The sequence below is a fragment of the Balaenoptera physalus genome, assembly GCF_965194825.1.
Source record: "Balaenoptera physalus genome assembly, chromosome: 12".
NCBI classification, from domain to species: domain Eukaryota; kingdom Metazoa; phylum Chordata; class Mammalia; order Artiodactyla; family Balaenopteridae; genus Balaenoptera; species Balaenoptera physalus.
In genome coordinates, this window is record NC_138897.1 from 72620566 (window position 1) to 72635984 (window position 15419).

General features: G+C 43.6%; 1 protein-coding gene across 4 annotated transcripts in view; it reads left to right on the forward strand.

Annotated features, from left to right (window-relative positions):
- SEZ6L (seizure related 6 homolog like) overlaps positions 1–15419 on the forward strand; it is a 201680-nt gene that overhangs the window by 161630 nt on the left and 24631 nt on the right. For 3 of the 4 annotated variants that reach the window (XM_082416272.1, XM_082416273.1, XM_082416274.1), the window contains exons 10-12: positions 992–1188; positions 7330–7524; positions 10247–10438. In XM_082416272.1, the coding sequence (XP_082272398.1) occupies positions 992–1188; positions 7330–7524; positions 10247–10438 (584 nt within the window). The remainder of the gene's footprint in view (positions 1–991; positions 1189–7329; positions 7525–10246; positions 10439–15419) is intronic. The other variant, XM_082416275.1, reaches the window with a different exon arrangement.

Sequence of the window (15419 nt, forward strand, 5' to 3'; positions counted from 1 at the left end):
CGTCTAAACAGAGCACTGCTCTGTGACTCCTCGTGTCCTCTGAGCACAGCACGGTGCCTGGCACATAGTAGGTGCTTGGAAATATTAGGGAGGGGATACAAGTAAAGGAGAATGACATAAAAGAAAAAGGGAAGAAAGAGAGAAGTGGAGAAGGAGAAAGGAAGGAAAGAGGCATGAGTTAATATCTGTCTGTGATTGATGCAGCCGAAGTTGAATTGCCTGGCGTTCCTACAATCACAGATCAATTTTATCCAGCACACCTAACATAGCACAGGTTTCTTTGCCGTACTGAAGTGCTTTCTGGATTATTAACTGCCCATCGCTGTCCAAATATTTAGTGTCAAGGTACTCAATTGTGTTTGGGTCTTTAAAAATGTGTCATCCTGTGATGCTATGAATAGTGATGGCAGGTTGGAGCATATTTCATGAATAAGGTGCCTCCATCCCGTTCTCTGTTCCGTCTCCTAAACATAATAGATTAGCTGGTTGATTTTGAGGAATTTGCCAATGATAAGTGGAAGGATCATTTCACCTTATATAAGAATGCAAGTTATCATTAGCAAGCAGTCAGCTTGCTCTGCATCACAGAAAAATGGAAGACCCGTGTCACACCCCCAGCAGGTGGCTCAGTGCCCAGCACTTAGTTTCACCCAGGAAAAAATGTTGTTAACGACGGGGATATTGAAGGCAATTCTACAGACAATGCAGCACTTGACTCTGCAGTGAGCTCCACGCAGGGAAGGTCATTTCATGAATGAGTCTTCAAAAGCCCAATCCATCCACAGATCTGTGTGCGATGCTTTTAGGAAGGATCAGCACATCCTGTTCACAGGTTCGGTCTATGCCTTCCTCACCCCCAGTTCCTAGCTTGGGATCTGACACATAGTATATCTCAAGAAAATGAGTGCTGCTTGAAAAAAGAAATCAAAGCCTTGTTGAATGCCTGTAACTTGGCTTCACAACACCCCTCCTCTTCTCTCTGCCCCCCAAGCCTGAACCTAAGCAACAGCGACATCCTGACCATCTACGACGGTGATGAGGTCATGCCCCACATCTTGGGGCAGTACATTGGAAACAGCGGACCCCAGAAGCTGTACTCGTCCACGCCGGACCTAACCATCCAGTTCCACTCGGACCCTGCCGGGCTCATCTTTGGGAAGGGCCAGGGATTCATCATGAACTACATAGGTAAGCATCCTAGCCAGTCACGTTTTCTCCTTGGGTTTAGGTGCAAGTTAAGACAATTTCTTCTAGATATGTCTTTTGGGGAGGGTTATGCTACATGGGTTTTTTAATATATTGACACGGTAAATATACGTCATTTTTTTAAGAGGTTGGTCTCTCTAGTCGGAAGGACCAGGGTTCAAATCTTAGTATTATCAGTGATGACTGTGTGACCTTGGGCAAGTCACTTAACCTCTCTGAGCCTCTTTTTTGTCATCTGTAAAATGGAAATAGTTATACCTCCTCCACAGGGTTGATATCAGGACTTAGTAGATAATGTCTCATAACTTTAAGATTCATCATTTTTCATTTGCAGTCAGCTGTGACTTTATATCGTCAACACACTCTTCATATTTGCAACTCCTCAAAGCATTACCTATGCCATATTGCCTGAACTGAAGCTTGGCTCTTCCCTAAGGACTCTTCTTCTCCTGCGGCCCCATCCAACCAAGACAGCCCTTTCTCTCCTACCTCCCATACTTTATTTTTTTTAATTTTTAGTGGAGTATAGTTGATTTACAATGTTATATTAGTTTCAGGTGTACAACAAAGTGAATTAGTTACACATATACATATATCCACTCTTTTTTAGATTCCTTTCCCATATAGGCCATTACGGAGTACTGAGTAGAATTCCCTGTGCTATATAGTAGGTCCTTATTAGTTATCAATTTTATATATAGTAGTGTGTATATGTCAATACCAATCTCCAATTTATCCCTTCCCCCTGGTAACCATAAGTTTGTTTTCTACATCTGTAACTCTATTTGTTTTGTAGATAAGTTCATTTGTACCCTTTTTTTAGATTCCACATATAAGCAACATCATGTGATATTTGTCTTTCTGTGTCTGACTTACTTCATTCCATATGACAGTCTCTAGGTCCATCCATGTTGCTGCAAATGGCATTATTTCATTCTTTTTTATGGCTGAGTAATATTCCATTGTATATAGGTACCACATCTTCTTTATCCATTCCTCTCTTGATGGACAGTTAGGTTGCTTCCACATCTTGGCTATTGTAAATAGTGCTGCTATTGGCGTTGGGGTGCACGTATCTTTTTGAATTATGGCTTTCTCCAGATATATGCCCAGGAGTGGTATTACTGGATCATATGGTAGCTCTATTTTTAGTTTTTTAAGGAACCTCCATACTATTCTCCTGTACTTTAGATTCTTTCTTGCTGCTCAATGTGTCTTCCAAGCCTTTTCTCTTCCCATCATCTTTTAAAAAAATCCTGCTATAAAGTTCAAACTAAGTTCACACGTGACCATCCAGTACCCCCTTCTTAATTATTTCATCTACCCACACCCTTCCCTCCTCACTCCCCACCCTGAAGCTCCCCCTTATTCATTCCTGGCTCCATCCCCCTCCTCTGCTCAAGCTCTAAACCTTGGAGGGTCCCATCCTGGACCCTGTCCTGCCTTCTATCTGAGTGCTGTCATCCAGGCCCATGGTTTTAAACAATGCTTATCTATATTCCATTGACCCCTAGTTTGTACCTACAGCCTTGACCCCTCCCGTGAACTCCAGATCTCTCCAGCTCCCTGCTCACCGCGCTCTTGCATGTCTCATTGGCAGCTCAGGTTTAGCATGGACAGAAGAGAACGACCTCTTTGCCTCCCCGCCCTCACCACCACTCACTGCGCCTCCTGCTGTCTGCCCATCCCAGGAGGCGGGACCACAGCTCTCCTGGTTTCTCAGGCTGCTTCCCCTGTATCCAGTCCATCCTCCCAACTCTCCTGCCACAGTATATCTCAGATCCAAGTACTCTTCTCCATCTATCCACGTCCCCCACCCTAGTCCAAGCTGCTATCCTCGCCAGCAGTCAGGGGACCAGAACACTGTGAAGTCCCACTGATCCCAGCCCTGGAAGGGACTTGAACTGACAGTGTCTGGTCCAGCCCTGTCTCGTCACAGCACAAGAAGCCCTGGACCACCAGGGATGAGGGACTTGATCATCAGGGGCGGACCTGGGGCTCACACCCAGGCTTCCTGGCTCCCAGCTCTTAGGGTTTCTCTACCCCCAATATTTTTGGCAACAGCAGAGAACCTGGGAGACACAAAGAGGTAGAGAAGACCTAACTTCTTTTGGCATCCAAGATGGTGGGTGCTTGCTTCCTGAGGATTTCAATGGGCAGGATTCAGCCAGCAGTTAGGGGACTTGCTTGCACCCCCCAGGGAAGAGGTTGACATCTTGATTTCCAAGATGGAACCGGGAAAAGGAGAACTGATCCTGCCAAGTCTCTCTGCCACCACCAAAGACCCTGGCTTGAGCACGATTCCGTGTCTTTGGTTCTTCCCCTTGGCTTGAAGATTTGCCCATCTCTAGCTAATACAAAGTGTTCTCTTTGTATCTCCTCCTGCCTCCAGAATACAAGCTAGTTCCCTGACCATTGGCTGTCTCAAGGAGCCTCATGCATATGAAAATAAGTCCCTTGCTTTTTTTTATTTCCAGCTGGTAGACACTTCCCATCCCCACTCTGCTCTGCAGGTGCCTCTCAGAGAAGCAATCACAAGTATTGATCTTTTTTTTTATGTTTCTCGGGGGCCTTTTTACCCTTGATTGCGACGCTAGGTATTTTCAGAGTGTTACTGCTGCCATTTTCCATGCGTTCTTTACTGGGTGATGCCCTGGGCAGAGGCTGTCCAGGCAACGTGCCCTCCAGAGTCAGCTGCCTTTGGAGGGAAAGTTTCTGGTGACTTGGCTTCAGTCTGTCTCCTTAGACCTTTCTTCCTCGCCTCCCTCCCTACTGGAAGATGAGGTCATAGTTTTGCTCATTTGTCTTCTCTGGTGCCCGAGTCAGTCTTGCAAAACTACATTCAGCTTGATGGCAGAAATATGACTCTATCCAAGGCTGCCCAAGGTTGACCAGAAAGCCTGGCCATTGTTCAGTTTGGCAATATTTTGAAGAGGAGGTGCTCTTGTTAATTGAAGCTGAAACTTAGATTCGTGTGACAATTTGCGGTTGGCAAGCACTCTTACATACATTATTTTATTTCATCTTCAAACGCATTATCTCCATTTTCCAGAGAGTTTGGTTCACAAACTTTCATGCTAGGCCCTGTCTTAGGCATCAGGATATAGGAATGAATAGAATTCTCTCCCTGCCCTTGAGCCAGTTAGTGAAAATGGAAGAGTCCCATTAACAGACAATATCAGGATCATATGCTGATGAGCACAGGATTCCAGAGAGTGCTTCCCAGGGGTACACAGCCTGGCTAATATGGGTGACACAAAAAGAGAGAACAGCTCAACTTTTTGCTTATTTCTCTTAAAGAAACACAGGTAAATTTCACAGAGAAGGAAAGTGGGCCTCTGTATTTAATTTTGAAGTCAGTCAATTGCCCGTGACTACCTGGGTTGAAAACCATGTTGTTTTCAGAGGAGGCCATGCCTGAAGTCGGTGGAAAAGAATGCCGTGATTGATTAGTGATGTCTGTCATGGGCATGGGAGAGGTATTTGCTACCCTGGGTCTAGATTTAACCAGACACAGATGCAACTCCCATCCAGTAGAGGGATCAGATGGAAGGGTTGGGGGTTTCTGTTGTCATCTAGAGAATTCGTTTTTTCTTTTTTGGCTGCGTTGGGTCTTCGTTGCTGCGTACAGGCTTTCTCTAGTTGCGGCAAGTGGGGGCTACTCTTTGTTGCGGTGCGTGGGCTTCTTATTGTGGTGGCTTCTCCTGTGCTGGAGCATGGGCTCTAGGCACACGGGCTTCAGTAGTTGTGGCTTGTGGGCTCTAGAGCGCAGGCTCAGTAGCTGTGGCGCACGGGCTTAATTGCTCCGCGGCACATGGGATCTTCCTGGACCCGGGCTCAAACCCGTGTCCCCTGCATTGGCAGGTGGATTCTTAACCACTGCGCCACCAGGGAAGCCCCTCATCTAGAGAATACTGAAGCTCCTACACTGATCTCAAGGCCTGACCCCAGCTCTGGAAAGTGGCCGAGGCTTTTCTGCTCTGGCTGCTGTCAGAACCTTCCATAGGAACACTGGGCCTACATGGTTCTGACTTCCCATAATTCTCCTTTGCACAGACAGAAGCAAAGACCCATTCTTCTCACTGCTTCTTATGTTTTGCTATTGTCTGTGGTCAAGTGCATGGGAGGGAAAGGAATTAAAAAGCAGAGATAAGTAAGCAGTGTTTTTCAAAGAGATATTGGTCACTTGTATGTTTATTCCTCTAATCCCAGGATAATAAATAAGTTCCATATTGTAGGTCAACTCCAATCAAATGACAGTGGCTCCCTGGAATGTTGTGTTGAGAAGGATTGGGAGGTTTCAGCTTGATTCAAAGAAAGAGATTGCTATGGTTGATTAGTGATGTCTGCCACGAGCATAAGACTGGGAAGTGGTGGTATGTATTCAGTACATTTAGGTATTTCTTCTGCCCAAAAGTTGGACCATGGTGCTGATCTTGACTGTGAGCATGGAACCATGACTTCAGATCTCTATATTCCTGGTGCCTGGCACATAGTAGGCACTCACAACATCTTAGTCAAACAAATCAATGAATCCATATAACTTGTCTTAGTGTTATTCTCGTGTCCTGCACATTAATTAGTTTTCATCTTGCCTCTAGGGATAGACAGGGTCATGATTCTTGTCTCCATTCTCTGATTGAGGACAGTGAGGCCCAGAGACGTTTATTGACGTGACTGGAGTCACACAGCTTCTAAAATAAAGAGGATCAGAAGGGAAGTTCTCTGACTCCTGGGCCAGTTTTCTCATTCTAAGCAAAGTTAACAAAGGTTCAGAGGAACAGATAATTTCAGAAGCTCTGCCTAGGGTGTTTGGTGAACATGCAGATTCCTGAATCTCTGGGGGTAGAGTCTGGGAACTGAAGAACAGAAGGTTAAGTGACTTAGCCGAAACCACCCAGTTAGTAGACGGTGGGGCCAAGGTTTGAATCAAGGCTCTGCTGCATCGTGGCAGCCGCTGAGAATGACAAATGTGATGAATGCTACGGAGGAGATGGGAGGGCCCATGGAAATGTGTAGCCATGCCGGCTCATCTTGAAAAGTCAGACAAGCAAACCTTTCTCAGTCCCAAAGCATTTGGCACAAGGCAGACCACATATCCAGTATTTGCCCCCATTTCTCCTCTTTCATCCAGAGTTTGAACATTTGCAGCTGTGTCCCAAATCCAGGGCTTGGCTGATTTTTCAAAGGCCTAAAAATAGAGGCTCCTGTTCCCCACCAAGCAGTTCTAGAAGCCATTTCCCGCTCCCCTTCCTCTTGCGGACACCCAGGAGATCTCCTTCCCCCAAATAAAATCATGATGAAATCCCAGGAAAAGCCATTGCTTGTTTCTCAGAATGACTTTCCTGCAGACAGTAGAGGTGCTTTGCTTTCCCCAGAAGCACATAAGAGCTGCAAATTAATTACATGGCATAATTAGCTCTCTTCTCAAAATCTTTGCAGTGGGCACTTGGAAGCGAGAGTGATAATAGTGAGCTTTGGATTGCTACCTTAGTAACAAAGGTTTGCAGGAGGAAAACAATTATTCCAGAGGAAGATTCTGTGACGATAAGCTGTGTGTAGCATCTTCTGGAGTGTGGTTAATGTTCAGAGATGGTAGGCAACGGGATTTGAAGAATGCAACCAATAATTATTTCTATCTTAATAGTTATGTGTTTATCTTAGTCTGCATTACAAAAATGTATGTGACTAATCCATCAAACCCATAGATTTATGGACATTCTTAGGACAAGGCTGAGTCTAGTAGCAACCTATTGCTGTGTAACAGATGACCCCCCAAAATTAGCAGTAAACATTTACTATCTCACAGTTTCTGTGAGTCAGGAATTCAGGAGTTAATACTGGGTGGTCCTGATTTGGGGCCTGTCATGAGGTTATAGTCAAGATATCAGCTGGGGCTGCAGTCCTCTGATGGCTTGGCTGGAGGTTCCACATCCAAAATGGGAAGAAATCATTGTAAAATCCCCCTAGAGAAGAGTTCTTGCAGGCTAAGGGATTTCAGAAGTTGTGTTGCTTACTTTTGGGGGCTTTTTCTTCTATTTGCTCTTCCCTCTGACATTCATAAAAGGAACCCCCAACAACAAGGCCACCTCCCCACCTAAGGATGATGTTTTTATTTTAAAGAGGTGTCAAGGAACGACTCCTGCTCAGATTTGCCCGAGATCCAGAATGGTTGGAAAACCACTTCTCATACGGAGCTCGTGAGGGGAGCCAGAATCACCTACCAGTGTGACCCCGGCTATGACATCGTGGGGAGCGACACCCTCACCTGCCAGTGGGACCTCAGCTGGAGCAGCGATCCCCCATTTTGTGAGAAAAGTAAGAGTAGTCTTGTTGTTTTCCTCTAGGTCATTGGATGGAAAATCCCTCCCATGGAGTATTTTTTGCATGGATGCAGAGGAGCTATTCAGGGTAGAATCTGGCCTCTCTTCTACTCCACCAACACACCGGTGCCGTTCACCAATGTCATTTTGTAGCCCAAGGACAGGGATCTCAGACTCAGGTGGTTTCAAAAGCCTGGCAGATAATGGAAATAAGTAAAGCAGGCTGGGTATGAGACATTAGGGAATGGTGTGGACTGCGGTCAACAGGAATATATATAGCCTGTGTAAAAACATCATTCAAATTCAAGTCATTAAAATACCTGCAGCAGCCAAGCAAAACAAATCTAAGTTGACCCTTGGAGCCCCAGTTCAAAACCCCTATGATAGGTAGCCAACTTTTTTTTTTTTAAGGCACGTTTTATTTTCTCAACATTTCCAAAATGGAAATAGTTTGATCGATGATAATTTTTTAAAAGAAGTAGCTTGAATTTTCTGACAATGCCTTAGTGAAGGTATCTAGAGAAACAAGAAAACTTCTCCTTGTTTCTAAACCTTCAGTGGTCTTTCTCTTGCATTTACATTGAAGTAGACACTGGTAGGTAGCTGACTTTATCCAGACAGCATCCAGCCCAGTCTCCTGGTTCCTTCTGCCTGCTCCCCTGAGTGCAGGCCAGGTGTGTCTAGTGATAGCTGAGTTTAGCATCTTGAAGAGGGGTAGTGACAGGAAGTGCCTCTAATGGTTTCTACCCTGATGTCTTAGTATGGGGGGGGCGGGGGGAGCTAAATTTGGCCTCTCCCCTCATCCATTTGCTTCCCACCTCCTACATAAAGCTCTAGTCTGCAACCTTCTTCCTGGGAATCCTTGGATCCTTGGTGATACTTTGGTATATCTGTTCAGCATGACTTAAATCACCAATTGCCCAAGAAGAAATATTAAGTGCAGCAGAGAAAGAGGCTGTCAGGGAAGGAAAGCATGGGGGGGACTACATACAATGCCCGTCATAAACATTCCAACATCAAGGAAAATTATAATGGTGGGAAACATGAAAGAACTCCTAAAGATTCATAAAACCAGCTACACAAACACATCGATTTGTTCTGCAACAGAATGTGGGGTGTGTGTATGTGTGTGGATTGTGATAGAAAATAAAAATGGACAGTGAGATGTGCAATTAAGAGAGATCCATCACGAACCCACCAATGCGATCTACATCATCATTATTATTTTTTAAACATTTTTAAGGGCTTGGAGGGGACATAACTAGCTCTCTATGGGGGGGGGTCCCCTCCCATGCCTCAATTTTTGCCAAGAAAGGGCCCAAAGTAGAGCAAATAAATGTGTATTGGGCCTGTTGTGTGCCTGCATGTTTATGTTCCCAGGCTGGGTGCCACGCTCACTCTGCGTTCAAGACACAGACCCACCAAAGTGTTTCTCTTCTAGTGAAATGAGAGCAGAAGAACCTCCTAGAACAATGAGGTCCCACCTAGAAGTCCCTGAATGTTATAACCACCTTTCATTGGTTAAGCTCCACTCTTGACATTAAAAGATGTAAATATATAACTATATCTTAAAATTGTGCCAGTAACAAATATGGTAATCAAGTGGTAGTAAAATAATGAGGTAGAAAGTGAAAAATCCCTTATGATCTGCTCTCTAGCAATGAGGCCACTCTCAAAAGTTTATTCTGTTTTATTCCAATTGCATATGTATGTATGTGTCTGTTACACACATACGTAAATATGTATGTGTGTGTGTATTGTGTATGTTGAGATATATATGGATACACATATAGAAATAGCTGCAGCTATATTTTACCATAATAGGCATCAATTTCTAGAAACTGCCTTGCAACAGCTTTTTTCTTCAACTCAGAAATAGACATCTTTTCATATCTTTTCATATCACACACGTGATCTACTTCATTCCTTTTTATTTTTATTTTTGCAGCACAATGAGAAATAGGTTTTATTTAGTCTTAAGATATTTCCTTTCTGCATAAATATTAACCATAGTGTATCATGAGTCACAGTGCAAAGTTTACATTACAGTTGTCAATTTAAAACTCAGTTTCTCTCTTTTCCATACTTCATTCCTTTTTAATTGGTTTATTCTTTTCCTTTTATCTATATTGACTTTTTAACTTAAAAGTAATGGACACTTAGGACTTCCCTGGCAGTCCGGTGGTTAGGACTCCGCGCTTTCACTGCCCTGGGCCCGGGTTTGATCCCTGGTCGGGGAACTAAGATCCCACAAGCGACACGGTGAGGCCAAATAAATGAATGAGTGAATGAATGAATGAATGGAATGGATGCTTATTTTCCTGTAGTTAAATACTACAAAGGAAGCAGTGAGAAAGAGCACTTTGTTCTCATTAGTGATCGGTCAGGATTTCATGGAATGGTTGTTGCATGATATTTAACTCCTCTTCTGTTAAAGGATTGCTATTTAACTATTACAAATATAATATTATTATGTGCAATGTGCAGCCTTGTTTATGGGTCTTTGGGCCCTGATGCAAACATTTCTTCGGGCAAGTTCCTAAAAGTGAAATTAAATTCAAGTCTCTTTTGTCCTGGCCTGTTCTCCAGCCACATGCAGTGTCTTTCAAACAGGGAAAGAACTAAGTGAGGAAACGCTCTAGATCATTCTGTAGTTCTCAGCAAACCAGTGGTCATCAGGCCCTAACACCCGCCTGGTTTGATTTCATCTCGTGTAGTTATGTACTGCACCGATCCCGGGGAAGTAGACCACTCGACCCGCTTGATTTCGGACCCCGTGCTGCTGGTGGGCACCACCATCCAGTACACCTGCAACACGGGCTTCGTGCTGGAAGGGAGCTCCCTCCTGACCTGCTACAGCCGTGAAACCGGCACGCCCATCTGGACCTCTCGCCTGCCGCACTGTGTGTGTGAGTCCTCCTTATCGGCTTGAGCCTCCGGGGTGCATCTGGGGGTTGGCTTCTTCCTATTCCCGGTGGAGGGCTGGGCTGCTAGGAGGCGGTCCCCACTCTTGGGAGCGTTTGTTATCACTGTCCCCCAACAGCAGCTAACAGGGACTGAGGGCATGGCTACTCTAACACTTACGGTAAGTTCATCAGGCGCTGTGCTGAGTCCTTTACCAGATTTCCCTCCTTCTTCCTTGGGTAGCTTCGTGAGCGTGGCAGTACTGTCTCCATCTTCTGAAGAGGATAAGGTTCAAAGAGGTGAAATCATTGCCCCAGGTCACACAGCTAGTTAGTTAAGAAGGAGGCCAGAGGCAAACCCAGGCCTGCCTGACTCTAAGCGATTAAAATTGAGCAGTCCGCAGGGCAGTAAATAGAGTGATTTAGACTCTCTTTGACCTCCTCTATGGAGCCGTCAAAGCAAACGTTTGGTTAAAAAAACACTTTGGGGGTTTCTCTACCATAAAAACTCAGAAAAAGGCTTCCAAGGTCACTCTGAGAATGGAAGAGTAACTGCATATTCTCACCAGGCAGAGGAGGTGGAGAGCAGGGGTCTGGGGGCGGGTCTCAGCCTCCATGGCGCATGGGAATCATCTAGGATGTTTTAAAACGCCCTGGAGATTCGGATGCAATTGGTCTGAGGTGTATCGTGAGTTTCAAAAGCTCCCCAAGGTTTCTCATGTGCTGACAGGGATCGGACCCATTGCTTAAGAAAAGCGTGAGGCTCTGCAGAAGGAGCAAAGCCTCACGCAATTCCTGGGGTTTAGAGATGTCAGCTGCACTGCTATTTTATGAGTGTGTTTTGAAGAGATCCATTAAGGGCACAGCCAGCCCAAGCTCCCAGAGCTGCACTGAGGTCTCGATAGTGCTGGGGAATCAGACTTTAAACAACAACAAAAAAATAGATGTTTATTGTATGTTTATGTTTATTGTAAACTACATCTTATGTGATGAACAGAGTGTAACTTAAGGACGTGGCTGTCTCCTGAAGTAGCTGTGTTTTGTCACTTCTCACAAGTATCAAAACAGGCTTTGTGGAGTTTTTTCATGGCCACAAACAAGCAGCCCTGCCATTTAGATGGACAAAAGCATTCACTGTTTGGAAGACAATTGGAAAGCAAGAAAATCCTTGTCCTTTTCCATTGGATAAACAGATACAGGCAGACCTCAGAGATACTGTGGGTTCAGTTCCAGACCACCACAATAAAAGAAAATATTGCAATAAAGCAAAATTTTGGGTTTCCCAGTGCATATAAAAGTTACGTTTAGCCTATACTGTAATCTATTAAGTGTGCTATAGCATTACATCTTAAAACAAAAAAATGTATGTACCTTAATTTTAAAAGACTTTATTGCTAAAAAAAATGCTAACCCTCACCTGACCACGCAGGGTTGCCACAAACCTTCAATTCGTAAAAAAAAAAAAAAAAACCACAGTATCTGTGAAGCGCAGTAAAGCAACGTGCAATAAAGCAAGGTATGCCTGTACTTATTGAGCACTTATTGTATGCCAGGCACCATTCTGAGCAGTCACATGCATTAATTCACATTCACGTAATTAATTAATAACAGAGATGTTCGTTGCTTCTGATAAAGAACAGAGCATGGTCAAATTCAGACTCTGGGGAGACCTTCCTCTCTTTCTATCCATGAGGCAGCCAAGGCCAGGGTCCCCTGTGCTAGTCCATAAATTCAGCTTTCTCAGCCCACGAAAGGGATTTATCGCACAGACCCAAATAAATGAAAAATTTAAGTGCACATCATCTACTTCATAAATTTTCCTTAATTGACATCTGATTCCTTTATTAGAGGAAGATTTATGTTTCTGGGTTCCCATTTTCTCTTCTCAAAAAGGGGGAAGGTGTGGTAAGAACACAACATGAAATGGCCCCTTTTAGCAAATGCTTAAGTGTATAATAGAGTATCATTAACTCAAAGGCATGGTGTTGTACAGCAGATCTTTAGAACTTACTTACCTTGCATAATGGGAACTTTATGCCTGTTGATAAGCAATTTCCCCGTTTCCCCTTCCTCCAGCCCCAGGCAGCCACCATTTCGCTCTCTGGTTCTATGAATTTGACCTTTTTTTAAAAGATTTTTTTATTGAAGCATAGTTGATTTCCAATGTTGAGTTAATTACTGCTATACAGCAAAGTGATTCAGTTATACATATATATACAGTCTTTTTTTTATACTCTTTTCCATTATTGTTTATCATAGGCTATTAAACATGGTTCTCTGTGCCATCCAGTAGGACCTTGCTGCTTATCCACTCCATATATAAAAGCCTACATCTGCTGACCCCAGCCTCCCACCCCATCCCTCCCCCCACCCCCTTGGCAACCACCAGTCTGTTCTCTATGTCCATGAGTCTGTTTCTGTTTCACAGATAGGTTCATTTGTGTCATATTTTAGATTCCACGTATACATGATACCATATGGTATTTGTCTTTCTCTTTCTGACTTACTTCACTTTGCACGATAATCTCTAGTTGCATCTATGTTGCCCCAAATGGCATTATTTCATTCTGTTTTATGGCTGAGTAGTATTCCATTGTATATATGTACCACATCTTCTTTATCCATTTATCTGTCGATGGACATTTAGGTTGTTTCCATGTCTTGGTTGTTGTGAATAGTGCTGCTATGAACATAAGGGCGCATATATCTTTTTGGATTATAGTTTTGCCCAGATATATGCCCAGGAGTGGCATTGCTGGATCATATGGTAAGAATTTGACTATTTTTTAAAATAAATTTCCATTTTAAAAAAAATATTTATTTATTTATTTAGGCTGCACTGGGTCTTAGTTGTGGCACACAGGATCTTTGTTGCAGCATGCAGGCTCTTAGTTGTTTCATGTGGGCTCTTAGTTGCGGCATACAGACTTCTTAGTTGTTTCATGTGGGCTCTTAGTTGCGGCATGCAGACTTCTTAGTTGTGGCACGCGAACTCTTAGTTGCGGCATGCGGACTCTTAGTTGCGGCATGTGGATTCTTAGTTGAGGCATGCGGACTCTTAGTTGCGGCATGCATGTGGGATCTAGTTCCCTGACCAGGGATCGAACCCAGGCCCCTGCATTGGGAGCGTGGAGTCTTACCCACTGGACCACCAGGGAAGTCCCTGAATTTGACTATCTTAGATGCATCCTATAAGTAGAACCAGACAGTATTTGTCCTTTTGTGACTGGCTTATTTCACTCAGCATAATGTCCTCAAGGTCCATCCATGTTGTCACATATGGCAGAATTTCCTTCTTTTTCAAAGCTGAATGATATTCCATTGTATGTATATACCACGTTTACTGTATCCATTCATCCATCAGTGATGTTTGTTTCCACATCTTGGCTAGTGGAAATAGTGCTGCAATGAACACAGCAGTGCTAAAATCTCTTCAAGATCCTGATTTCAGTTATTTTGGGTAAATACCCAGAAGAGGGATTGCTGGATCATAATGCTTGTTCTATCTTTAATTGTTTGAGGAACCTTCACACTGTTTTCCATAGCGGCTGCACCATTTTGCATTCCCACCAAGGGTTCCCTCTTCTTCATGCCCTCACCAACTCTTGCTATCTTTTGTTTCTTTGATAATAGCCATCCTACCATGTGTGAGGTGATATCTTATTGTAGTTTTGATTAGCATTTGATGACCTGATGACCATGACGTTGAGCATCTTTCGTGTACATGTTGGCCATTTGTATATCTTCTTTGGAGAAATGTCTATTCAAGTCCTTTGCCCATTTTTTAATTGGGTTATTTGTTTGTCGGCTATTGAGTTGTAGGAGTTGCTTACGTATTTTGGAAATTAACCCCTTATCAGATACATGGTTTGCAAGTATGTTCTCTCATTCAGTACATTGAAGATTTCTCTCACTGATTGTTTTCTTTGAAATTGGACCCTTATCTGACACCATACACAAAAATCAACTCAAAATGGTTAAAGACTTAAATGTAAGACCTGAAACTGTAAAAATTCTAGAAGAAAACATAGGGGAAAAGCTCCCTGACATTGGTCTTGGCAATGGTTTCACGGATATGACACCAAAGGCACAGGCAATGAAAGCAAATACAGACAAGTGGGAATTCATCACAATAAAAAGCTCTGCACAGAAAAGGAGAGACTTTATTATTCTGTTTGCGCAAGTAACAGGGAATCTTGGACCACACAACCCTGTGTTCCCATCTGCCTTAGTCCTAGAATTTAGTCTGAGTCCTAGAATTTAGTCTGAGTCCTGGAATTTCAGAGCTGAAGGGAATCTGGGAGATAAAATGCAATTGAGGATAACCTTGAGATAAAAGACAGCTGCCCTCATTTTACAGATAATAAAAATAGTTGTTATCTATCGACTGTGTAAGACATTTTGCTAAGCGTATGTATTTGTGAACATATATGTATATATGTGTACAGTATGTGTGTATATACCTGCACATATACATTAAGGAAACTAAAGCTCAGAGGAAAATACAGATAACAGTAGTTATGTGTAAAATACATTGCTAACTAGATTATATATATATGTATTTTCGTGAATGTATATATGTGCACACACACATATATAAATGCGTGTGTGGAGGGGGGTATGTAAAGGAAATTGATTCTCAAAGGGAAGTATGACTAAGGTCACAAAACTTCTTTGTAGGCAGAGCTAGGATTCAGGTTTAGGGCTCTGATCGCCAAGGCCAGCATCCCTTCCACCAGCCTGGTGCCGCCATCATTTCACCATGGGTGGCAGGGCGCAAACTCACACAGGGCTGTCCCAGTGGAATTGTAGTCTATGGTCCTCACCCCTTAGCCACCACCACATCCCTTCCCAGTCCCCACACCTTTGAGCCAAGTTCTGACACTGACTGGTTGGTTCCTGTTTGGGGTTTAATTGTGTCCCCCCCAAAAACAATGTCGAAGTCCTAACCCCCAGTACCTGTAACGATGAGGTTTGGGGAAATAGG